Source organism: Gekko japonicus, unplaced genomic scaffold, assembly GCF_001447785.1.
Source record: "Gekko japonicus isolate JY-2015 unplaced genomic scaffold, Gekko_japonicus_V1.1 scaffold709, whole genome shotgun sequence".
Lineage (NCBI taxonomy): Eukaryota > Metazoa > Chordata > Lepidosauria > Squamata > Gekkonidae > Gekko > Gekko japonicus.
The window spans coordinates 741,920-767,929 of NW_015169796.1; the positions used below are offsets into that span (position 1 = coordinate 741,920).

General features: G+C 44.1%; 1 protein-coding gene across 1 annotated transcript in view; it reads left to right on the forward strand.

The window, feature by feature from the left end:
• The window catches only part of NUDCD3 (NudC domain containing 3), a 79,908-nt gene that overhangs the window by 29,778 nt on the left and 24,120 nt on the right, over positions 1 to 26,010 (forward strand). Inside the window, exon 3 of the mRNA XM_015417063.1 lies at positions 15,025 to 15,157. Coding sequence (XP_015272549.1) covers positions 15,025 to 15,157 — 133 coding nt within the window. The remainder of the gene's footprint in view (positions 1 to 15,024; positions 15,158 to 26,010) is intronic.

Below are 26,010 nucleotides of genomic sequence, written 5' to 3' on the forward strand. Positions count from 1 at the left end.
TCCAAAACCTTCCTTTTTAAAATGGGGATTGGATAGTGACCTATTATTTAGACATGTGGTAATTTCTTTAAGAGGGATTGGGCTATAGTCTGTTTTAACACTACAGGCATTGTGCCTTTCTGTAATGCATGATTAATAATTGGCACTTCATATGCCCTAATCCCCCTGTGATAAAGGGGGATAAACAAATTCCAGTGCAAGGGAGAAGATGCTCAGGAGCAATTGCTTCAAGTCTCCCAATTCCAGCCTTCCACATGACTACCAAACATGTCAGCAGACCACTCTAGTTGGTCTTTCACTCCTGCAGAGGCCTAGATTTCCCTTTAGTCAAAATCCCACCAGGTAAGTGGTTATGCCAATGAAATAACATTGATTTCCTCTAGCTCCAGACCCGATGTTTCACATCATGCAAAAAACACAAAATGAAGATATGACCAATTGTGTGGGTGGGATCAGGCATTTTGTTAGACAGCCCAATGGTTGTCATGGCAGCCATGAATCCCTGAACCACACCAGAAAGTGACTCCTCAGCATTCATGCTGAAGTCCCTCAGGAATAAGGAGTCTGCCTAGGAGTCTGCAGCACCAGTACTGAGATCAGCTCTGCCAACTCAGGGAGGGTGTCTGTAATGATTTCATGTTTAACTGTGTGGGTGTGGCTTTAAAAGTTTGGTTTGCATGGCTGTGATGATAATCTAGAGTGCTGGAATCAAGCAAGAGATATGATTGGTGAGTGACAGAGAGGGGGAGGGGTTTTGGAATGGATGCTGTGTGGAGGATGTGGGATGGAGGAACCAAGGAAGAACCCCAGTTCTTTCTCAACATCGTATACAGATCTTCAAAATTCATAGGTTGACTTGATGTACAGTGTGCCTGGGAAGGAGCTGTGGTATCATGACCTATATATACATGTGAATCATGAAAGCTTAGATTGTAGAGGCTGTTTTTAGAAGTAAATAATTTTTAAGAACCCAAGCTCTAGTCATTTGTCATGTTTTGTATGTTTGTCTTTATGATTATCCATTGCTGTACCCCTTGAGCTCTAGTCATTTGTCATGTTTTGTATGGAGTCACACATGACCGAAATCCTGGAGAGTCACTAGACTGGAGTTTCACCTTTTGAACAGTAGTAGTAACGTTGATGGGTATAAACATGCATTGCTGTTAATAGGAATGAAGATCAGATTTGCGGCTTCTCAGTGGCGCGGGGCTTTAAAGGTTTCACCTCCTCCCGCAGATGACACATTGAAGCAAAAAATAGAACAAGACAGAACACACAGACCCACCCATCCTCCCTGCTACCATCAGCGAAGTGTGAGCAATGCTGAACCCTTTATTTAAAAGCTGATGCTTTCCCCACCCTCTACTCCCACGGTTTCAGCACTGTTGGTTTGTGGCCACCGCTTCAGTTTTCTGTTCTGATTAGCCGACTGTGGCAGGTGGTTGGGATTCAAATGAATCTCTCTTCTACTGGCCAACACAGATGCAGTGCTATAGTAGGCTGCTCACTATGGTCAAGGGGTTGTCATTGGTCCAAGCAGAGATCAGGTGTCTGCAGAGAGCCAGTTTGGTGTAGTGGTTAAGTGCACGGACTCTAATCTGGGAGAACCAGGTTTGATTCCCCACTCCTCCACTTGCACCTGCTGGATGACCTAGGGGAAGCCATAGTTCTGGCACAGCTGTTCTTGGAAAAGAGCAGTTTGTGTCAGAGTTCTCTCAGCCCCACCCACCTCACAGGGTGTCTGTTGTGGGGAGGGGAAGGGGAAGGAGTTTGTAAGTTGCTCTGAGACTCCTTGGGTAGTGAAGAGCGGGGTATAAATCCAATCTCTTCTTCAGGGCAGGTATCTCAAGGTGACCGAAGCAAATACTCAACTGTGTGTTTGATTCTGCTTGTAGGTACAGTGTAAGGTACTGTAGGTACTGCATGTGACTACTGATGGCCTTAGCACTTTGTAATTGGGAACCAAAGGACTCTCAGCACAGGCAGAGATCTTAGATGGCACTGGGAATAGCCTTGCACTATAAGTCTGTGGTGGGCATTGTTCTCTGTCTCTGGCATACAGGAGAGCTCAGGAGGAGGCATGGGCACAATGGGTTTCTGACATTTCATCCCCTTGAACTCCAATGAGACATCAGTGACTGTGTCTTTGTCAGACCCTCTGGCTAAAGGCTGCTGGTGTCTCAGAGGCGGGTGGAAATCAGGCTGGCAGAAGGATGAGAATCAGGTGGAGTCCCCAATGGTGAGCTGCTCAGACTGAGTGCAATCAGCAAGTCTGTGGGTCTTCATAAATTACATGAACATGTGATTAGTTCTCTAGTCTTGGACTTCCCAGGCCAGGAAGATCATGGACTACTGTGTCAACCTTTGGAATGGCTTAAAGCCCCTCCTCTTTGCCTCAGTAGTGCAGAGAGCTAGTGTCTAGTCTGGTATGGCTCTCAGTTTGAGGCTCTTGGTACTGGCTATCATTCTCTGAAAGTATCATAAGAACATAAGCCAATGTTGAATCCGGCCAGTGGCCCATCCAGTCCAACACTCTGTCACACAGTGGCCAAAAATACCAGGTGCCATCAGGAGGTCCAGCAGTGGGGCCAGGACACTAGAAGCCCTCCCACTGCATTGCCCCCCCCCCCAAGCACCAAGAATACAGAGCATCACTTGCCCCAGACCGAGCGTTCCCATCTGTACCTTGTGGCTAATAGTCACTGATGGACCTCTGCTCCATATGTTTATCCAATTCCCCTTGAAGCCGTCCATGCTTGTAGCTGCCACCACCTCCTGTGGCAGTGAATTCCATGTGTTAATCACTCTTTGGGTGAAAAAGTACTTTCTTTTATCCGTTCTAACCCAACTGGCTCAGCAATTGCATTGAGTGCCGTTGAGTTTTTGTATTGTGAGAAAGGGAGAAAAGTGCTTCTTTCTCAACCTGCTCTATCCCATGCATAATCTTGTAAACCTCGATCATGTCACCCCTCAGTTCTCCAAGCTAAAGAGCCCCAAGCACTTTAACCTTTCTTCATAGGGAAAGTATTCCAACCCTTTTATCATTCTAGTTGCCCTTTCCTGCACTTTTCCCAGTGCTATAATATCCTTTCTGAGGTGCAGTGACCAGAATTGTACACAGTACTCCAAATGAGGTTGCACCTCAGTTCTCCCCTCCTTGTATGTCCTGAAAGAGACAATGAAGGATTTGTGTGGCTTGTCCTTGCTGTTGAGACCCGAGAGACAATGAAAGCAGAACTACAGTAGTCCGTGTCAATCACCTGATCTCTGCTTGCTTTGTGTGTGTAGTGGTTCTCAATCTTCTGTTAGGTACCTGGGAAGCAAAGCAACCCTTATGAAAATTAGAGTTTCTTGCTATGTAGATCAAGTTGGGGAAACATGAGCTAAGCTGAAGAAAGAAACCAAGTGCTTGTGGGCTTTGTAAGAGAAGGGGTTTTAAAGTCTGGTTCCTTGTAGCTGCTAGCTTTAGAAAAAAATAAGCCATCAGTAAAATAAAACGGAACTTTTACATTAGCTGGGAGGCTTCAGTAGATTTTTGCCTTGCTGTTATTGATCAAGAATCCAGTGAACGACTAGCAGGTCACAGTTGTCTACGGATCATATCTGTGCCCTCTGATTATAACAGCAGAAAGGGACCCATGGAAGAATAAGATAGTACACACAACTGAAGTCGAATCTAACTTGGAACAGACTTGAGCATTTGTATCAGCAAAGTGCCTTGCAAGCCGGCTATAGTGGATTGGTGATGGTTTATCACTCTTCCCCTGAAGATGAGAAGCCCCCCCCAACCTATGAAATGACTCCTTCAGATGGCACTGTGAAATTGCAGTGGTAACAAAATTAATATCCTTGATGCCATCCATGCCACTTAGTATATCTTCAAATCGATGCTCCCTCTAAGCTATGGAGTCTTGTGAGCAAAAGTTCTTCTTTGTGAACTACTGGCATTAAAATTGTGAGTGAGGATTGGCTAATGCATAAGTTAGTTTGCTTTGGAGCCATCCTTCCTGAGCGAAGACAAAAATGTGTGAGCTGGAGGCTAAAAAACTGTGAGCTAGCGCACACTAACTCAGCTTAGAGGGAACACTGCTTCAAACATGTTTGATGTAGGCCTGTTTATTATACAGATTTCTTTTTAGTTGATGGATCATGTTCCTTTTAGACAAATAATGACACTTAGTATACATACTACTAAAACCTCCTAATAATGTGCCTCTTTGAGACATGGATATACACATAAGCTACCATTCCTTTAATTTTGTTTAATTAAAGCAGCACACTGAGGGCTAAAACAGCTTTTACAATCCCAATGTGCATCCTCACATGTGTGTTTTCTTTGCTGGTTAAAACTGAGTCTCACTAATTAATCAGATAAAGAGCTAGTTGATTATTGATTGAAGGTGACATCTCTAATTCTAAGCTATGCTTGTATTTAAGCCGAGTCTCCCATCTCTTGTGTGCTCTAACAGCTCCCCCCTCCCTCCCACCCGCTTCACCCATCACTAACCAAGGACAGGTAGGGCTTTTGACAGGCAGGAGGGGACACTCCGGACCCAGGTGCTCAAATTACTTTCCTTTTCCAGAACAGCCAGAGGTACTGGCAGAGAACCTGCTTGAAGGTGTCCTAGGAAATAACAGGCTTCATTACAGGCTGGAAAATCTCCTGTTCTTCTACAGTTGTAAAAATTAGGAATCTCTCCAATCTGAGCCTTTGGAGGGTGAGGTAAAATACTTTATTAGTGACGGAAAAGCCCAAGAGACTAATTCAATTTTTTAAACTTTTTAAGTTAACCAGCATATCCAACTTGTCCTCTGTGCATTAGAAAATGGCATTTATTACCCAGGTGATGTCATGTTTTGTGAGTCAAAATTAATAATTGAGATTATGCCTGAAAATCTGCAGAAAGCCGGTGCAGGATGAGAGTAGAGGACTTCTGCAGATGAGGCGACCCGACAGGAGATGAGTTGCTTATATTCTGCAGTAGCTGAAGCTTCTCAGAGTCATCAAGACTTGAAGAATGTTGGCAAGTTTATCAGGAGAGTACATATTGTGATGAATTGGATACCTTCTCTCTGTTTTCCTGTTCAATTTGTTCTCCAGCCCTTTTGGCTCGTGAGGTCTCTAGGCATTTTAGGAAGCTGGAATGAGCCAATGGAGAGGTTTGTTCTGTGCTGCCATAACAACTGTCTCCATGGAAATGGAGATCCAATGAGAGAACTTTTGTAAGAGAACTCCTTATCATTGCTCCATTTCGGAACCTTTTTTAAAAAAGAACAAATGTTGTCAGCCAGCCACAGAGCTTGCAATCCATGTCTTCTAATTCTCCCATGGTCTGCTGTCCGCCTAGAACTGCATTATGTGCCTATGGAATGTGGCACTTCTTAATGCAAGCCCAGATTGTTTTGTTTTGCTTTTTGTGGGTGCACTTCAATCATACACATTTATATGTTATTCTGTTAATAGTAAGCTTCAGTATTTGTGTGTGGACACAGAGGGTGGAAAAAGAGGGGGCCTTCAGCAGCATTGGTGAGGGTCCCACATTAGCAAACACCTTCCTTTGCAGAAAAGTATGAGGAGGTTAGGTTTATTCTCCTAAAGCCCTGTTAACTAAGGCTTTGCTTGCATACTTCTCTTATCCTATTTAAGGAATCTCCTCAGCTGCAGAGAGCAGCGGGAAGTTGTTAGTCCTGGGGAGATTGACCTCCGTGACCTTCAGGCTCCCAGGATGTATTGCTGGCCTTTCCAGGGTTCTCTTTGCCCACTGGTTCCCTGTTGCTGTCAGGCCAGAACTCCATTTGGCAATGAATGGTGACTGCCTCTTTGCTGGTCTCAAACAGAGATGCAATCAGGCTTCAAGGGCACTGGCTATCTTAGACAAATCTTCAGATCTTATTTCATCTCCTCCAATTCTTTTGGTAGAACCTTTGGTAGAATCAAGCACATGACCTCAGAGCCCAGTTCTTCCCTCTTCCCATTGCTGTGTCGCAGGGACATCTTCCTTCTGCACTGAAAATATCATGGGTCTTTCCTTCATAAAACTGTGATTCCTTGATCAGCTCACACTCAGGTGAAGTTTAGCTGTAATTCAATGTTTTATTCCTGTGTATCACTTAGGGGAGGCAATTTTGGCTGAAAAGAGGAATAAGAATATATTGAAATGTAAAATAAATCCAAGTAATTCAAACATGGTCTAATACTTGCAGTAACTAGATATCTCACTTGAGTTGTTGCAAGTAAAATAACAGCATTTCAGCGTGTTCTTGAGTTTGTGCAGGTTTAGGTGGGGGTTTCCTAGGTGCAGGTTTAGGTGGGGGTTTCCTAGGTACCAGCCGTGTGGCCGCAGCCTTGCCCTGACCTTTTTTAGGAGCCATCGCTCTATATGTATTAATTGCCCCCTGGAACTGAAATATTTATCTACTTGCACTTCCTCGCCCCCAAACTGTAAGGTTGGGGGAAGCTGGGCCAGAGACGGAAGCTCACTCTGTCCTGTGGTGCTCGGGCCTCGCACTGTGGAACTAACGACCTTCTACAGGCTGCAGGTCAGAATCCAAACCACTTGAGCCACCGTGGTCTCAATGCAGGATTGGACCGGCCCCAAGCCCACTACCTCCTTGCCAAGTCACGACCTCAAGCCGCTAGATCCACCATGTGGCTCTCGGGTTACAATGCAGGATGAAACAGGCTCCGCCCAAATGATCCCGCTGAGGCACTACCCGTGAGTCTTAGCCCCTCTTAACAAAGAGACTACCCGTGAGTCGTAACAAAGAGACTCCCCGCTGGGCCCACTTAAAACGACCGCTGGTCCCTCGGCCATACCTTAAGGCGTGTGCTGTAGCAGCTCCTCAGAAACCCCCCACGCCACACGAGGAGGGGTCCCCTCTCAACTGTTCCTGCAATGGCTGCTAGTGGCCGACCGGCAACCCACGAGGGGAGGAGGTCCACCCACAGGTAAAAGGTGGCAGGGGGGGGAGGCGGCCACCGTTAACTAAGCCACATAAACCAGGTCCTGGGAACAAAAGTGGTCCCCAGCCGATGGCCTTACAGGGGGAAATACATGTGGACACAACTGCCCCTGCCCCGCTGGGCGTTGCTGGGAGCCCCCCTCGGTCCCGACCCAGGCTCCACCGCACCAAGCCCCCGCGGCCCACTCCCTCCAGTCTATTGTGGCTGTGCAAGCCCCCCGCTGCCAGCCCCCGAGTACTCCCTGGCTGATGTTCTTGTTGTAGGCCACTCGGGCCTGCGAGACCTCCGTTCCAAGCCGCCGTGCCGCCTCTCAAGTCGCGCTTGGGGATCCACCCGAACGATCGCTCTCCGCCGCTGCTATCTGCTACTGCCGCGACCGCCCCGCTCGCCGCACCGCTCGAGGGACCCGGGAGCACCTCAAACAACATCTGACCCCAGCGAGCACGAGGCAGCAACTGCCTGGGCGGGAGCGGAGCCGAGCCTAACTAGGCTGGCTCCTCCCTGCTCAAACCCCAGCACGTTGTGCTGCGGCGCTGTTGCCGCCCCGCCCTCCTCCGCAGTGGCAAACCAGCCCCCGGCCGCCATTGCCTTCGGCGGCACCCGGGAGCTCCCTTGTGGGGGTTTTCCCCTTTGTCTTGGTGGGGTGTTTGCATGGGCTTTAGCCTTTTAGCTTCCAGATTTTTGTGCCGGATCGTAAGAGTTACTTAGAAATACAGAAATTGATTTTTGAACATGTATTGTAGCAGTGAAGCTATTGTGCCTCAACAGCTGCAGAGGTGCATCATCGTTGTAGATGGATGAACAGTGGAGAGATCTGGGCAAGAGACATGGATTAGGCAAAATAAATTACTTTGTATGGGTTGAGAAAGGGACGAAATCACCCTTCGTGTCTGTTCAGATTTTATCCCCTTCCTCCTCCTCAGTGCAGTTCATTGACCTGTCTGGCCATCATTCCACACCAGGTCCCCTGACCTTTGAAGCAGTTATTCTGGGGCAAGGATTGTGGATTGCTAGATCCAGTCTACTATATAGAAAGGTTTAGAAAATTGTATCATATGTTACCAGGCTCAAAGACCAAAAGAACAGTGAAGTCCAGTTACTTAAAAAAAAAACACAACAACAAAAGCCTCCATCGTAAACAAAGTGATTTTTGATGCTGGGATACTTCTCGTCTGCAACACCAAGGCTTTGATTACCTGAATTTGAGGGGAGGGAAGGGCAAGCAGGGAGGATAGATACACCGCCTGGTACTCAATCAAGCCATGCACCCCTTGGTGTACACAGTCCCCATAGTTGGCAACCTCATTAGGAGGATTAATCCGCTCAATTTGTCTCTTGTCTTGTAGACAATATCAAGATGCCTTTAATTCTGCAGCATGCTGATTTTTAACTAAAACGTACTGCACCCTAGTGTTGATTAAAGCTTGCTAATGGTCCATCGCATGCAGGTTGCAATTTTGAGTTATCAGAAATGCGAATCGTCTCTATTCATCAAACTGATTAGTGGACTCTCTTACTTGCATAATTCCGAGATGCAAGCAGCACATTTCTGTTAGGAGAGATGTGTTAAAAATGTTCTTTTAAAAATAAAACTAAGCATCGGTGTTAGATCAAGCTTGAAGGCTTTAAACATCCTGCTTGACAACGTGTGTCATCATCTCTGGGTTGAAAGCCCTATATAGGTCAAGGCAGTAAATATTTGTCTCAATCCATAACTGTGGAAGAAAGAAATTATTTTTGAAGCTGTGTGCCAAGAGGAATACAGGACACAGTGTGCCACCCAGAATCTGGTGCACAAAGTCTCTCCTACCTCTGTCATGTGAGAGACCATTTGCAGATTCTCTTATATGGACTTCTCTTTTTAATAACGGCAGTAGCTGTTGAGTAAAGCATTGTAGAGTATTTTACACAAGCTTCTAAGTGTTGAGAAGCTTGATCTGAATCTTGATGAGTGAAGCTGACTTCTAAGAATATAATAATTGTCATTTGGAGAGAATGCGATAGGGAACATGCAGGGATATTTTTTTTCTAGCGTGAAGACCTGTGACATACCCCCAATCTAGCTCTTGGGTGCAACTAAGTGCACAAAACCAACTCACGAAAACATTTTAGGAGCTCCCTTTGGATGCTGAGGACTGATTAATATCTTATTATAACTCTTCCAACATAAGCTGCTAAGACTTCACACATTGGCTATTTGTTTCTGGGCTCAGTTTAAGGTGCTGGTTCTTAGCTTTAAAAGCCCTTTGCAACCAGTGACCTATGTACCTGAAGGACCATCTCTCCCTGGATGAACCCACGCGCCATTTGTGCTTCTCTTACTTGTGGCCCCTTCAATTCATGCTGTATGAACCTCCTTTCCCCCATTTGCCATTTGTGCTTCTGTTACCGGTGCCTACTTGTGGCCCCTTCAAATCATGCTGTATGAACCTCCTTTCCCCCATTACATGCTTTTCAAGCCATCCTTCTGATATGATGTAATGGTTTGCTGGAAGAGTTTTGGAAGATTCCATTGCTACTGGCCCTTAGGAGACTGGTTGTGTTCCAGTAGGACTTTTTGTTTTAATAGTGACAGTAGCCTCTCTTCTAATTGGTTTTAGTCTGCTAATGGTCTGTCCCCCCCCCTGTGGTATTTTGAATTGTTGCATTTGATTAGCAGCTGTATTACCTGTACCTGTGTGTTGTGCGCCTAAATTATTCATATGTCTTTTTAATCCATTATATTGCCTTGTAAGCTTTTGTAAGATGCCTTGTTTGGAAAAGGTTGAATAAAAAATATTCTAAACAAATATCCAAAGAACCCCAATAATAATTGAGGTGCAAACTTGAAAACAAAACTACAGCTGGATATAGGTGGGCAGAGTGTATTATGGAATATCCTAGGCACAGAAGCTTAACTTGCAAGTTGTGCTTTATTTTAAAGAAAAAACAAAATTTAAATGACGTTAAACAAAGGTAAACAAAGAAAGTTTCTGAAAGTGGAAAGAGGCATTCCATGTTGTAAAATATAGGCTTCCCATACTGCCTGATGAGAGGACAAAGCCAGAAGGAGCATAAATCTTGAGTTACCAGCTGCTCAAGTAGGTTCAGAATGAAGGCAGCTTCATGGTTTCTCAGAAGGAAGAGGCCATTAAGAATTGGGTGGTTCTTCCCACACTGGGCTGAAAACCAGCTGAAGCATACATGATAGTTTAGATTAAAAGAGAAGCTGTAGACAACATGGAATCAAAACTAGGTGCTCAGGATGGGCAATTTTCTTAACCAATCAGAAAGAAGATTGATGATTGCCTCCTAGTCATTGTCAGAGTATTCACATCAGTGTTTAAGTCTTGATTTAAATGTAAGAGAAGAATGAGCTCACCTAGACTACACATTTCTCTGTCTGAGCAGAGCAGAATTGACATGTGTGTGTATGCAGGTCCTCAGCGGTGTTTCCTCTAAGCTGAGTTAGTGTGAGTTAGCTCACAGATTTTTTAGCCTCCAGCTCACACATTTTTGTTTTAGCTCAGGAAGGATGGCTCCAGAGCAAACTAATTTATGCAGTAGCCAAATCGCTTGCTCATAGCTTTAATGCCAGTAGCTCACAAAGTAGAATTTTTGCTCGCAAGACTTCATAGTTTAGAGGGTGCATTGCAATAAATGTATTGCTGATGGGGGGAAGCTGTGAGGTGCTGGCATGAAGAAGCTGGTCAAGTTTAGGTGAACAAAATTTAAAATGTAGCCCAATAACTGGGTTTGTCACTCTTTCCTCAACCAGATCAGACCACAGTAGTCCTGTGGCCAGCTAAGTGTCACTGGGAAACTCACAAGCTGGCCTGATGACAACTATCTGCTGTTCCAGAATCTAGTGATTAGATTAGAGGAACACTGCTTATGAATCTGGAGGTTCTGTTTAGCTGTAATGAACAGAAGAACTTGTATTTCTATGGATATGTCCAACCTCCCTCCCCTCAGTTATTTATGCCGATATCCACTGCATCATCTCATGATAATGTATTATACTGATTATTAGGTCTGTGTTGAGTAAGAAAAGTACTTCTCTCTGCTCTGAATCATCAGTTTCATAGAATTGGCGTGGAGTTGTTTAATATTATGACAGACAGGTGATCTTTTAAACTGTCCAAGCAGTTCGTAATTCTATAAACCTTTGTTAATAGCCTTTTCAATAAATTAAACAACCCAGCCTAAATAGCCTTTCTTCCTAGGGGAGGATGATTCAATCCAGTGATAATTTTAGTTGCCCTTTTCAAACCCTGGTATATATTCTGAGATGGGAGTTGTACACAGGACTGTATACAGTATGGGTTTTGCACCATAATGGCAAGATATTTGCTGCTATTTTCACTCCCTTTCCTAATGATTCCTAACATTGAGTTTGCCCTTTTCACTGGTGCAGCACAAAGAGTTGACATTTGTAGTGGACTTTCCACTGTGACCAAGATGTTCCCTGGATGTCTGAAGACAAGCAATTAGACCTTATCTGCACAAAAGTGTTGATGATAGTTGCAAGTCAACTATCTACTATCTACTTCTTTGCTACCCTAATTTTTTTGTAGCTTAGTAGCACAACCAACGTCTTGGTAGGGAGGAATATTTTGTCTCCCTAGTATTAGATTGCTTTTTTGGCATGGAATTTCTATCCATAAGGACCCTGAATAAATTTAGCTTCTTTTAATATTTATAATTTATTGGTCTTAATGCGTTCCTTGAAACTTAGAGCAATACCACCAGGAGTACAATCTTCCCTTTCTGATTTCCAAGGGTAATGGTTTCCCATTCTGTGAATATCAGAAAAACCAATCTCTATTTTCTATAGAAAATTCACTGCTCTTGGTTTTCCAGTTTTTAGAATTGTCGTATAAACACATACCTATATTCTGTCGGTAGAGAGGAGGAGTCTCCAACATTGTTGAATCTTTTGGAATCTGAAAAAGGGTAGTGAACGACGCCACAAAATGGCTACCGTCAGGGGACAATTTTAAAAAGTTCTTAAGCCAAGCATCCTCTTATCATCAGGCAGCTATTTCTAAATTGATGCTCCCTACAAACCTAAAGAAGATGCCTTTCGGAGTCTTCTGAAGCACTTCCAGCTCCACTGAGGTGGAGGCAAGCCAGGACTGGCTCTTTACTTAGAGGATGACCTGCTTTGGGGAAGAGGCAAGTGGATACCAGGAAATACAGAGGTGGCACCATGGTGCCCACAAGCACCATGTTGAAGACCACTGACACAGGAAGAGACACCGCCCAAGTGTCTTAAATTTGTGTGTAATTTTCTCTTATTTATTAGATTTTTAAATGCTGCCCTTTCTCCAAGGAACTCAGGGCGGTGCGTCCTGACAACATTAATATAAGGTAGAGAAAGCGAAGAGAGTAACTGGCCCAGGATCCTCTAATGAGCTTCAGGGCTGAAATTCTCCATGTCGCTCTTTTATTATTGGCTCCCAGTGCGAGTGATTGTTTATTCAGTGTTTATTCTATCCTCGCTTTGAGGACGGAGACAAATTAGAGTATTATGTCTAATGACTAGCTGGAGCAGGTAGCCTTTCTGAAAATGCTCTTTTGAAGGCCCAGAGTTTCAGCTGCCTCCTAATCTAAATATGACTTCAAAGACCCTTGATTAGATTTTCCAAGGTCATTGGTACACTTATGTGCGATAACTACTGATACGTTGTGTATTGGCGTTATGACAGATTTATCTGGCTGGCCTCTTCATGACTATATCAAGCAAGCAAATTGTCCTTTCTGTACTCGCCCGTCTCCTCCTCCATTTGTTCACTGTTTATATGGGTGGTGGATCTGCAGTGATTCTTGGGAAATTTTGTTTTTCCCCTTCAGTGTGGCTACCCTAATTCTAATAAAAAGGCCTGTATTTTCCTGAGGTTTAAACATCTCAGCATTACTTAATCAGTTATGCAAAGTTTTCTCTAAAAGGTACATTACATAGGCTTCTTCCACACTGGAACAATTCTCTGTGTAGCTGGCATAGCCACTGTGTATTCAGAGACATTTGCAGCGGCAGCAGAGAATCTAGATGGCAGATTTCCTCACACTTTCATTGCTTCAGCTCTTCCTCAACCAGGATCCTACTTTCTGCACCACCGGAGGGCTTTTGGGGGCTTTTAAAAATCAGTTGTTGGTGTATCACTATAGTGTTAGAACGAGTTATCTACTGGTTCCCCTGAATTCATTTTTTGGGAAGTAAGTCTCTAGAGCCTTTCACTGCTAAGATAAAAGGGGAAAGGCATATTTCCAGAAAGAAAAGAGCTAGGAACTAACTTATTTTTTTAAAAAATCAGAACTGTGAATTCAGGGGAACTAAGAGATTGTTATAATGCTGTAGCGGTATGTCAATTGCCAGTTTTCTAAAACCAAAAAAACCTTCCGGTGGTGGTGGTGAGGGAAAGGCAGGAAATCCTACAGAAGTGTGCACCTTCCTGTTCACATGGCACACAGATGCATTTTGCTGCAAATGTTCACAAGCTTGGTTTGGTGACATCTTTTGGGGAAGATTGCAAAGTGGGAGGAAACACTGAAAGCAGATGATGGTGGCCAATGCCATGTGGATGCTCCGAAAACAACAACAACAAACAAACCTGCTCCAATTTGGATGTCAAACCGCTGTGTGGAAACAGCAATAGTTTTATTTTTTTAGGGGTCCCATTCACTTAACTAAAATAATTCATGCTACTTCTGTGTTCATTGGATGCAGTGCTGGTGATGGTTTCACAACCATCCTGTGAGTTTCTGAGAGATGTGGTTGGTATAAGGGTGAAAAAGTGATATTTTAAGTTGTCTAAATATGTATATTTATTGAGACTTAGCAGTGTCTGAGGCAACAGACAAAGGGAATTATGCTTGGTTTTATTGTCTTTACTGATAGCCCGTTCTGCATAATATCTAGAGCATTAGACTAAGATCGGGGACTCAAGTTCAAATCCAGACTGAGCCATGGAAACTCACTGGATGGCCAATCACTCTCTTTCAACCTAACCTACCTCACAGGGTTGTTTTGAGGATCTAAAGGAAGAGGCAAGAGGCTGAGAGCTACATTATTCCACTCTGAGTTTCTTGGAGGAAGAATAGGGGGGGAAATGTGGGAGATTTAGAATTCTTGCTCGCTTAGGGCCCCTGACAGAATACAACCTTTTTGGGTTGGGGTAGGGTGGAGGTTAGAGAGATGTGTTCTGTATCTTGCCGCTGAATGGCAGCAAGCCAAGGAGTATATGCATTTCATTCCCAACGACTTGGAAAGGGCAGCACCGAGTGCTTGCTGGTCAATTCCCATTTTCTGTCACTGCGGTCATATGTCACCCCGTTCAGCAAATTTCAGTAGTACAAAGTAAATCTAAATAAAAATGGGGGGGGGGATTCAGAGAGCAAATTGCTCTGTTCACCCATTTCGCAAGGATTTCTACCGATTGTCTTTGCCATATCCCCGTTAGCTCCTGTCTCTTGTTTTTCCACATTACTGACTGCAGCTACCCTTTTGCTTTGTCTATTTTTAACTTTTTCTTTGTCTGGAGGTTGCCAAAGGCTAGAAGGACAGAGCTTGGGGGGGAGGGGGGGAGAGACAAGGGTTCTGTGTGACTTGATTGACATGACGACACGCAATCTTCTAAACAGTGGCAGTGGCTCTTTTGAGGGCACTGGTTGCTTTGAGCGTTTTGGCAGAAAGGTTCAGCCACCTGCTTTTAACCCTTAATATCCCATCGCAGCCATTTTAACGCAAAGCATCCAGTGGTATGGCCACATGCACTCTGTGTTTGATCCGTGAGTTATCTTGGCCTTATAGGATGTTAGCACTGCAGTGGTGTAGGGAGCAGGGGCAGCACTTATAGCCAGTTTCCAGTGCCTCTTTGGAGAGCAAAGTGTACCCTGGAGGTGACTCAGACATTTAGGCCCGGCTGCAGATGCCCCTGGAACGGTCTTCCATGTGGACATTTTGTTTCTGCTGCTTGTAGATGTTAGCTTTCCTGATTTTGTTTCCTGCTCTTCTTTATGCTTATCCATTGTTATTTTCAGATACCCAGCATCTTGTTATCTTCTCCCCACCCCCCCAGGAAACAGGAGCAGTTCCAGGCGAATCCTGACAGTTACAATGGAGCTGTACGAGAGAATTACGCCTGGTCCCAAGACTACAGCGACCTGGAGATCAAAGTGCCAGTGCCAAAGCATATCCTGAAAGGCAGGCAGGTAATGAATGCTCGATTTGTTGGTTGGCATCTCATGAGTGATCAGTACCTTGCACGTACAGATGCCCTCACCGGGCCCGACTCAGTTGGTGTATAGAAGTTATGATGGCCCATGACGGGACAAACATCTGGGGTGGTATGTTTGTCTCAAATCTTCCAGCAGAGGGCAACACCTCGATAGTGGTAGAATGCAATAGCCCGCTGTAATAGAGGCCTATAGGAAATGGCTGTAGGACAGCGGCTCTACTCAGATATTCAGTTCATCTCCAGTCAAGGCTCTGCTTCTGACCTGTCAGCAGAATATATTGCACATTTGTTTGTTCCCCCCCCCCAGCCCTCTGCACAACTGCCCTAAATAAGCTCATGGCCATAGATATGATGTTTCAATTATCCAGGGATAGCTACCCAATAACTCATTTTGGTTTCAAACTTGCTTACGCATCGGGAGGATGAATCCAAGTGAAGTGGATTGAAACTCGTTGTCCCCCCCCCGGCAAGGTCTTGATTTACTTCTGTCATGCTAAGAAAAAAAGGACAGTATAAGCAGTAGCGGGGCTATTATCTCAGCTGGGTAGAGGTCAGTTCCATACGTGGTGGCCTGAGAATGCCCGAGACAATCAGCAAACATTCCTTTAGCAGTAATTATAATTTCAGCATCGTTGTTCTGAGATGATACACTCCAAACCATTATCATGTGGACAACTTCATTGGTTTCTAGCTGAATTTTTCCTGTGGGATGCTATTTACCAGGATTTCTGTTCTGCTGAGTGCCCTGGGATTCTGCCTCATGGTGTGTGAAGTATTTTTAATTGTTGCTTGCTGGAGAAACTCCTTATGTATGCAAACAGGTCTGAAGCCAGGCTAAAGCATGTGGCAGTGGTGGGCATTGATTCCATTCCACATGGCTACCTTCTGCCTGTGATATGCCAAGAAAGAAGAGGGAATTTGGTGAAGCCATAATTTAAAATGAGCTGACCATCTGATTTCTTCCTGGCTGTTTCCTTTGCCTCGGCTACTGTGTGGAAGCTGCAGGAACCCTTGTGTGATCAGCCTGCTGTGGACAAGTCTAGCATTTTTATATTTGTTTTGGTGATTACTCAGAAGGAAATTTCCTTTTCCCTGATAGAGATGTGACTTTAAATCTCTTTCCTGCACATTAGTTTAATAGCTTGTACCTACAGATCACTCCTGGGTGATTAGCTCCCATCTCCACTTTTGTCTTTCTTCCTTTCCATTGAAATATTGTTTTTCCTTTACAGACAAAATAAACCATATCTGTCTTCAAGGGGGCTGTCATGGTGATCTGCCTGTTAGCCAGAGGGAAGTTGAGGAACGGTATGCAGACATACTGACTGAAGTGGTTAGAAGCAGGGCTGCTTTCCCTCTGTGTGTGTGTGTGTGCTTCTTGCTATCAGGAAAGATGGAGGGCCAACAGTTCTGAATCTTCTTTCCATCTGTATGCGGGGTGACTGAATTGAGACACTTGGTTTTTTGTACATCGGCTTCAACCCACACTGCACTGTGTCATGCCAATATAGCTCTGTTGTTGTAGGAACGTTAATTGAAAGTGCAGACCTAGAGATACGGGTTGATGGCACAGCTTATAGTAGCTATGGAGCCAGCAGAGGGAGCACAGAATATACCTTAAAAAAAAAAAAGGAACAAAATTTCCTAGCATGTTAGGGAGCGTATCAAAATACACACTGACTTCTGTGCAGTTTGCTTCCCTGGTCTTGATGCGGTTTTTGGAGAAGGTAAGTTCTGAGCAGGCATTCATATATCAGAATTGTTAAGTCGCACACTCAGTTAGAATGCTGCAGTCCGGAAGGCAAAGGGTGCCAGTTTTATGCATTTTTTTCGCTCTTTCATGGATGCCCTGTATACCAGCCTGTGTTCCCCCAAACCTCTTCATCAGGCTATGCTCGAACTTAACCCAGCTTCTCACCAGCAACCATAGATCACCCAGCAGAGACACAAGCCCAGGAACCCAAGCCTGCAGCAAACCTGGATGCCAACGTTGTCTCCGTATATACTCAGGCAGTACTATTACAGCACCTAATAACATCAGCTACACCTTCCTGAGCTCAACTACTTTCCCATCATCCAATTTATTGTATACCATTATTTGCCAGCACTACCCTTTTACTGTGTACATTGGACAAACATGTCGTTCTCTGCATGAGAGAATCAATGAACACAAATTGGACATAAGCAGTCACACCGTTCAGAAACCCGTGAGGGAACATTTTGTTCTGTTGACTTATGACAGGAATCATGTCTAACCTTTTCTACCTTTACTCCTCCCTTTCCCCCTTACATTGAAAGTTTATACTTGAAAGATTCATGGTGGAGTCGGTACTAAGAAGAAGAAGAAGAAGAAGAGATTGGATTTATACCCCGCCCTTCACTTGGAGTCTCAGAGCGGCTTACAAACTCCTTTCCCTTCCCCTCCCCACAACAGACACCCTGTGAGGTGGGTGGGGCTGAGAGAACTCTTGACACAAACTGCTCTTTTTCAAGGACAGCTGTGCCCAGAGCTTGTGACTGACCCAAGGTCACATCAGCAGGTGCAAGTGGAGGAGTGGGGAATCAAACCCGGTTCTCCCAGATTAGAGTCCGCACACTTAACCCCTACACCAGACTAAGCCTCATTGCCCCCCCCCCCCCCCGCAAATAATCTTTCCTATAAGAGGAATTCCCACTATGGTTTTCCTTCATGTATCTACCTGAAGAGGTGACTTGTTACTCATGAAAGCTCATATTGAGATAAATGTTAGTCTTTCAGGTGCCACTGGACTTTTGTTTTATTGCTTAGACATGCCTTTATCCTTAGCTTTAAAGTCTAGAGGCACCTAGGAAAGGACAGACAAGGTTGAAGTTCAAGTTAGCTTACCAAAAATTGGGCCACAATAAATCAGTGGTGTCTTGTGCTTATTTTTTTTACCCCCAATCTCTTTTTAATGAGGAGCCCAGCTTGAGCAGCAAATACGCCTCCTGTCCCTGAAAGCCATCGTTTGATGACTGATGTAGTCACTTCATATTATTTTCTGTCTCATTTTACTTTTCTGTTTCCCTGAATATAAATCCATCTGCCAGGCAGCAGCCTGGATTTTGCTGCAGGAAAGGCAAATCTTTGTATTCAGAAAATGGAATTGGCTTGCACTCTTCTTTTTTAACTTTTAATTGGTACCACAATTACATTGATTTAACCATTATAATCTCATTTCATTTATTCTTTTTTTTTTTGGGGGGGGGAATGTAGTAGCTTATAGAAAGGATCATAAAGTGAAAGAATCATAAAGTGCCCTGCAAGATGCAAAGGGGTTTCCCTTTCATCAGCCTTCGTATCCCCATTGTCTTTAATATTTTTGTTTTTTGAAAGATTAAAATTGGAGAAGGTGACCATCACCTTCTCAGATCCCCATTGTGCCCTTAACACTTCTGATATCTAGGCCTGAATTCTGAGATGTTGCCTCCTGCACACCTGAAGCACATACTCAGGTGTGCTTGACTGTTGGTTATAGCAGTTGTGAGAAATTGCCACCTACTCCTCAGCCAAAATCTATTATTTTTTTTAAAAAATGAAACAGTGCTGTCTCCCCCTCCCCACCTCAGCCATGTGTCATGAATGGCATTCATTTGCAAGGGGGGCTCAAAGGGGCTGAAATGGCATTGTACTTCACCCTCTGTGACTGCTCAGCAATTAATTGATCAGTTGCGAAAAGCCATTACAGTTCTGAGCTCTACCTGTGTCAAAGCGGTGTGCTCCCCTCCCCCCCCCTTTCAGGTTAATTTGTTGAATCCCTCGATCCTTCCTCTTCTGAGTATACACAGCCTCAGCTGCATAGGAAGAGAATCTATAAACCGTAGTGGAATATTACCAGTGCATCCTCTCCATAGCATTTATGTGTTTATCACTGCTGGTTGGTATAGCAATGATAACTACATTAAGGGATCCTATTCTGATCATGAAAATCAGGATTGTTGAGTTGTCTGGTGTATAGTATGCCAGCAGAGTGTTGCATTTGCCCAAGTGGTCAGAATTTTTCCTGGCCTATAGATACAATAAAAATATTGGCCTGTTTTCTGGTGATACATGAAAAAAAGGCAATATCTGCCAATCCCATTTGAACCTTTTTGGCAGGGTAAGGACCAATAGAGGCCACTTGTACTCTTGTGGGGGGAGAGGAGAATGAAAAGGATGGGTTAACTGGTTTTTAGTTGGATAGAGTTATCGAGGCAGGTTAGGGACTGTACTCTATCCCAGTCTCTTCAAAAGGATGAAGGCTGGGTCAATGAGATAGCCTATGGGTGGCCCACACTATTTTAAGGTTTCTGTTGTAGTCTTTCTGGTATTGAGAAAGCTCAGTGACAGGCTACATGATGACAGCTTAGGTGGGAAGAGTTAAGTAACCTGATGGAAAAGTTCCTTTAACTTTCATTGTGAAGTAACTGACAGTTACTGGTAGTCTCTCTATTTTGACACAAATTACTTGTTGCTGCAAGAAACTGTGTCCTTGACTCTGAGCCTTTACAGAATGTCACAGTTGTTTAAAGTGTTGAACATCCAACGCTTATTTGCCTTCCCAGTAAAATAAACTTATTCAGTTTGTGTTCTAGTTCTGTTTTCCTCTTTGGTTTAAAAAACAGCAGACACCGTCTGGAGGAAGGTCTACCAGCTGAGAGCCAGTTTGGTGTGAGAGCCAGTTTGGTGTAGTGGTTAAGTGTGCAGACTCTAATCTCGGAGAACCGGGTTTGATTCCCCACTCCTCCACCTGCACCTGCTGGTGTGACCTTGGGTCAGTCACAAGCTCTGGCACAGCTGTCCTTGAAAAAGAGCAGTTTGTGTCAGAGTTCTATCAGCCCCACCCACCTCACAGAGTGTCTGTTGTGGGTAGAGGAAGGGAAAGGAGTTTGTAAGCCACTCTGAGACTCCGAGTGAAGGGCGGGGTACAAATCCAATCTCTTCTTCTTCCTTTTCCTCCTCAGCAGGGTATAGGAGCCTCTTAATACCTTTGCAAATTACCTTAGGGGTGGTGGTTTTATTTTAGATGGGACCAAGGTATGGCCACTGTAGGGTTATCTGGCAGTTCCTAGAGCTACCCTTATTTCTGGGTACCTCTAGGAATCTCCTGTAAGTAGACTTCCTGTAAGTAGACTAGGCCTCATTTTTCTTTTTAAGTTTTCACATCAGGACGATCATCACCATCTCCTTTGGCCCCAGTTCTGTCCGATAATCAGCTGTGCATCAGTGGGCAAGGGCTACAATTGGCTGGAGGCTTGCTGCCCTAAGCCATCATGGTGTAGTGGCTAGAGGGTCAGACTAGGATCTGGGAAACTCAGGTTCAAATCCCCACTCTGCCATGAAAGCTTGCTAGGTGATCTTGGGCCAGTCCTGTACTCTCAGCCTAACCTACCTCCCAGGTCTGTTGGGGAGATAAAATGGAGGAGGGAAGAACAATGTGAGCTGCTTTGGGCCCCAGTGGGGAGAAAGGCCAGATACAAATGAAGTAAATAAATAAGTAAAAATAAGCAGGCAAATGGGAACCCCAGTTGGAAGGCCAGTAAATAAAGTTCTTAGTGGCTCATGTATCTGCTGACTTTGGTGGCAGATGGAGAAATGTGATGTTGGTTTTACTCCTCAGTATACACAAGGTACTGTAGTTATGCTATCACAAAGAGGACAGGGACCTGCCAAGAGCACAAAAGAGTAATTCTTTTCTTGTGCCCCTCCAGCATTCTCCTAGGCCATCACTAGTGTATAGCCATATTGGTCCATGCAAAATCTGAAAACAAGAACAAAATCCGTGTAATATTCTTTTATTGGACCAAATTGGTCCAATAAAAGGTATTGCATGGCAAAATCCATGTATGACAGATTGCACAGAAAAGCAGGCTTTCTCAAATGCTGCTTGTATCAGAGAGTCAGGGAGTTCTAGAGTTAATCTTCCCTAGGGAGAAGAGCTTATGTGATTGGCTGCTCTGTTTACTCTCTGATTGGCCCACATCAGCAGAGATAGAAAATAAAACAGCTGATCTGGAGGGGAAAGAGGTCTTTGGCAATGTGGACTTTCCCAAATCTGTCTTTTGCTGTTTGGTCTTTCTGAAGTGGGGATCAGTAGCCAGAGGGTAGCTTCTGAGGGAAGAAACATTTGGGAGTCAGTATTTTCTAATAGGCAATAGTCAGAAAGTACTTCTACAAAGAGAAGAAGAGAAACTCCAATGTCCTTTGTTGTTGTTGTTCAGTCGCACAGTCGAATCCGACACTTCGCGACCCCATGGACCCAATGTCTTAGTGATATTAAAATCACTCTGAGGGAGAATTTTATTTTCTCAGTCAAAAAAGCTTATACAAACAAAGGATACTGGAGAAGGATTTGACAGAAGGCCTATGTACTTAGAGTGAACTCCCATACAAGCCAAATAGTAAAAGGAGTTATTGCTTCTTAGGGACAAGGAGAATAACTTCCTGCCAGTGAAAGGGTTTGGGAAGAGAACCCTGGTCTGTGGTAAACTGGAGAAGCTTAGACACTTCGGGCATTACTGAAAAGCTGTATCATCTAAAGGAAAACCTGTAATATCTGAAGGAAGATATCTAGAAACATCAACAAGAACTGTGTTGTGCTGAAATATACTAAACAAAGTACCTCTCAAAGAAATAGAGAGCCTTGAAACAAAACTACAAATACAGTCAGTCTCCTGAATGTTCTAAGAATCCAGCTCTGTATATATTAGAAAGTTTTTTACCTTAGCAATCTCAAAACCTTGACTAATCCTATTATACATATATTTCCTGCCTGTTTCATAAAATCTTTATTCTGGTTTTTTAAATTTATTATTTTCAATTTGTATCCCGCCTTGCCAACGAACTTTGCCTCAAGCGCCATTTCTCAAGGGTTTAAAGAAAACTGAACAGTTCCTGTATTTTCAGTAGAGTTCCTGAGCTGAGAAAAAGCCTGAACTAAATATCTAAACATAGGGTGGGATGGTCTTTTATGACAAAGAATATATACACGCTACTGTAGGGCAACTCAGTCACAGAAGGGGTACCGAAGATTTGGCGGGAAAAATCTGCCAAGACAGTTGGGGAGATACAGGGGTTCGTCATACCATTGGACCAAATGGGACCAATAAAAGACATTGCATGGATTTTGTTCTTATTTTGTGTGATATTTGGTCAGGGCTTTGCTATTCCATGTGTTCACAGATTGACAGACTCATGCTGCCTCAAGCAGGTCTCTGCAGAGGTAGCATATAACTTTTCTAAATAAGATTCCGTTTTTTTCTTGTCTCAATACCCCACTTTTCTGCCTTTAGGTCTTCCAAGCAGCTTACAAATAAATCTAAAGGTATTTTCAGTCTCAGATAGTGCAGGCTTCCCCATGAACCTTTCCCTTGCTAGAAGAACCTTTGCCTTATACTGCATGGTCATGCATCAGGGGGCATGTACCGCTGGGGCAGTCTCAACAGTGGTGGCAGTGGGATGAAGAGCACTTTATGGGCCAGAGAATGCATAGCCTGTGTTGGGAGAAATTTTTATAAGAGAGGCTAGTGCTAAACAGAACATCCTGTGGTCGGGCTGGGACTGTGATGCTTCTTTTTCATTCTGCATGGCTACTGGTCCACAACGCCTTTTAAAAAATTAATTTACCAGTGGCCATTGCGCTAGGTACCTGCAATACAATCATGTGACGGAGCTGATTCATATGACTGATCTACTTCCAGTCTCTGCATAACATTTGGTTCTTTGTGGACGTTAGGAATTTTTCATCTCCTTGAAAGTGGATTAACTTAGGGCTGTCACCCAAACAAAGAAATCTTAGAAAGCAATCCTAAGCAGATCTACTCAGAATCCTATTTAAGTCCACTCAAATAGGCTTGCTCCCAGAAAACCGTTCTTAGGATAGCACCATTAGGCTATTAACTGTATGAGTTCTAATTGATTGATCTGTTACCAATGTATTGTTCATATGAACAAAATAGTTTCAGAGTCAACACGATTGCCTTATTTTTCAGTGTGTGGTATTTCATTGCAGGTACCATCTTCCAAGAGGCATTCCCTCTTGTATGAAAGAGAATAAGGAATGTCTCCTATAAGAATGTTAGTTACCAGCCCTGACCTGAATAGCCCAGGCAAGCCCAATCTCATCAGATCTTGGAAGCTAAGCAGGGGTGACCCTGGGAAGTATTTGGATGGGAGACCTCCAAGGAATTCCAGGGCTGGGAGGCAGAGACAGGCTATCAATCCACTTCTCTGAATGTCCTCCATGCCCCAGTAGGAGTTGTTAGAGGTTGCCTTTATTTACAGGCACACACACAAAATGTAAAAAAACCCCAACAACCCAGGAATGTTCATTACCCATGTTTCTTGTAAATACTTGCATTTATGAATATATGTTTGTTATTAAAAGTCTGATACCTGATTATTCAGGAGTATTGTAATCAAGCTTGGCTATCTCAAGTCAATCAATTGAATAAACATTCCACCCTAAAATAAATCAGTGAATGAGAGAGAATTCTTTCTTGCATTTTCCTTTGCTTCTCAAACTCCTTTCAATTGTTTCACAAATCTTTTAGCTCCATAATTCTTATTTAGCTGGCTTTTATTAGTCTAGTTTTTGATTCCCTGCTTGGCTGCCTATTGTTTTTACAGGGTATTCACCTTTTCTAAGCCTAGAGTCTAGACAATTATCTGTCATAATTGTTTCTCTTTTGTTTTAATTCTTTGGCATCAATCACAAGTAGTTACACACAGTTTCTTACTAAATCAGCTCCCCCTCTGTTTACTTCCTACTCCGAGACAATGAATCACTAAATATCACCAAGGTAATGGAGAATGCAAGAACAGTTTCAAGCGAGAACTGCAGAGCCCAGCCAAGCTTTGGAGAGAGTGGAAAACATGCAGGCAAAATACTATTGCAAATTAAATCTTGCCTACGCTTTAAAGTCTTTACTCTTTTCTCCAGAGGGAGTGTCCCCAGTTTAGAAATGTATAGTATACAGTATTTTAAATATAGCTACTTCATGGATGTTCTTGGCCTCCCTTGAACAAGGCTAAGGTCACCTGTACAGCAGATCTGCCTGGATCTTCTGTGTGATTAGCCCTGCTGTTGTGTGCTTGGATGGTGGCCTGCGGACAACAAGAAAGGCTTGCTTGCCGTAAAACCTTTCCAGGATATGTTGTATTAAAGAGCTGATCCCTGCTTGTGTGCTTGCTTGCTCTCATTTTCTGCCCAACTAAGCCTACTCTTGACATTATAAGCTACAGCTGTGAAAAAAGGAGCTCTGAACTGGGTGTGTGTGCTTTTTTCTACCTGCCTCCAGATAAACGAAGCAAGCCCACCTCCGTCTGACCCACAGATAGAAATAACCAACCCATCGCAATGACAGTTTTGCAGTTTACATAGCGCGAATCATGGGTCCTCTGCTAATCATAGAACCTCTGAACCGGTTGCTTATATTCATGGGGAAAAAGGAATACTATATCCCTGCTTCTTCTCAATCTAGAGGCTCCCATTTTGTGTGTTGCAAGCACCATTTCATTGCAATATATTTCAATTGTCCTTGGAAGTAGGGGTGCTAGCCTCCTGGTGGGACCTGGGGATCTCCTGAAATTACAGCTCATCTCCAGACTACAGAGACCAGTTCCCCTGGAGAAAATGAATGCTTTGGAGGGTGGACTATGTGTCATTGTACCCCACTGAGGTATCTGTCCTCCCAGACTCCTTTCCTAAATCTCCAGGAGTTCCCAACCTGGATCTGGCCACCCAACCCCCCCCCCCAATTCCCCGCCAGTGGCCAGGTGCGACTTGGCATCCTTGCTCGGAAGGATTAATAAAAATCACTGCTTGAATCACTGAGCCCATGTGTGGGAAGGGTGGGATACAGATGCGATAAATAAATAAATCAAATCAGGGTTGGAAAAGACCAAAAGAGTCTTACTACAGTCCATTCCCCTTCTCTGCCTTGAGGCAAATTATTCAGTACTGAAATGTTCTCCAATGGATGCTTATCCAAACTTCTTTTTGTTTGCCTTTTATTTTATCTTTCAGCCAAAAGCTGCTGCCCAGCCGCCTCCACCAACAAACAAGAATGCACAAATATCAATTAAAATTTCAGTTTTTAAAAATGTTCCTTTCTTAAGAAAACATAAGAACATACGAGAAGCCAATGCTGGATCAGGCCAATGGCCCATCTAGTCTAACACAATGGCCAAAAATACCAGGTGTCATCAGGAGGTCTAGCAGTGGGGCCAGGACACTAGAAGCCCTCCCACTGTTGCCCTCCCCCAAGCACCAAGAATACAGTGCATCACCTGCCCCAGCCTGTGAGTTCCTATCTATACCTTGTGGTTAATAGCCACTGATGGACCTCTGATTCATATGTTTATCCAGTTCCCTCTTGAAGCTGTCCATGCTTGTAGCCACCACCACCTCCTGTGGCAGTGAATTCCATGTGTTAATCACTCTTTGGGTGAAGAAGTACTTCCTTGCTCGAAAGCCAGTCGAGTCCGACTCTAGGGTTGCGGTGCTCATCTCCGTTTCAAAGCCGAAGAGCCAGCACTGCCCGAAGACGTTTCCGTGGTCATGTGGCCGGCATGACTAAACAGCTCCCTGTAGAAAAGCAACAGCTACCCCCTCATCTATCCAAGATGAGTCATCCCGAACCAGAGACTTTTCGTCTCCTGTCGGCTTTCCCCCAATATTCAGTTTAAAAACTGCTCTGCCACCTTTTTGATTTTATGTGCCAGCAGCCTGGTTCCCTCTCAGGACAAGTGGAGACCATCTCTTCTGTACAGCTCCCTCTTGTTCCAAAAAGTATCCCAGTGCCTAACAAACTTAAACCCTTCCCCCC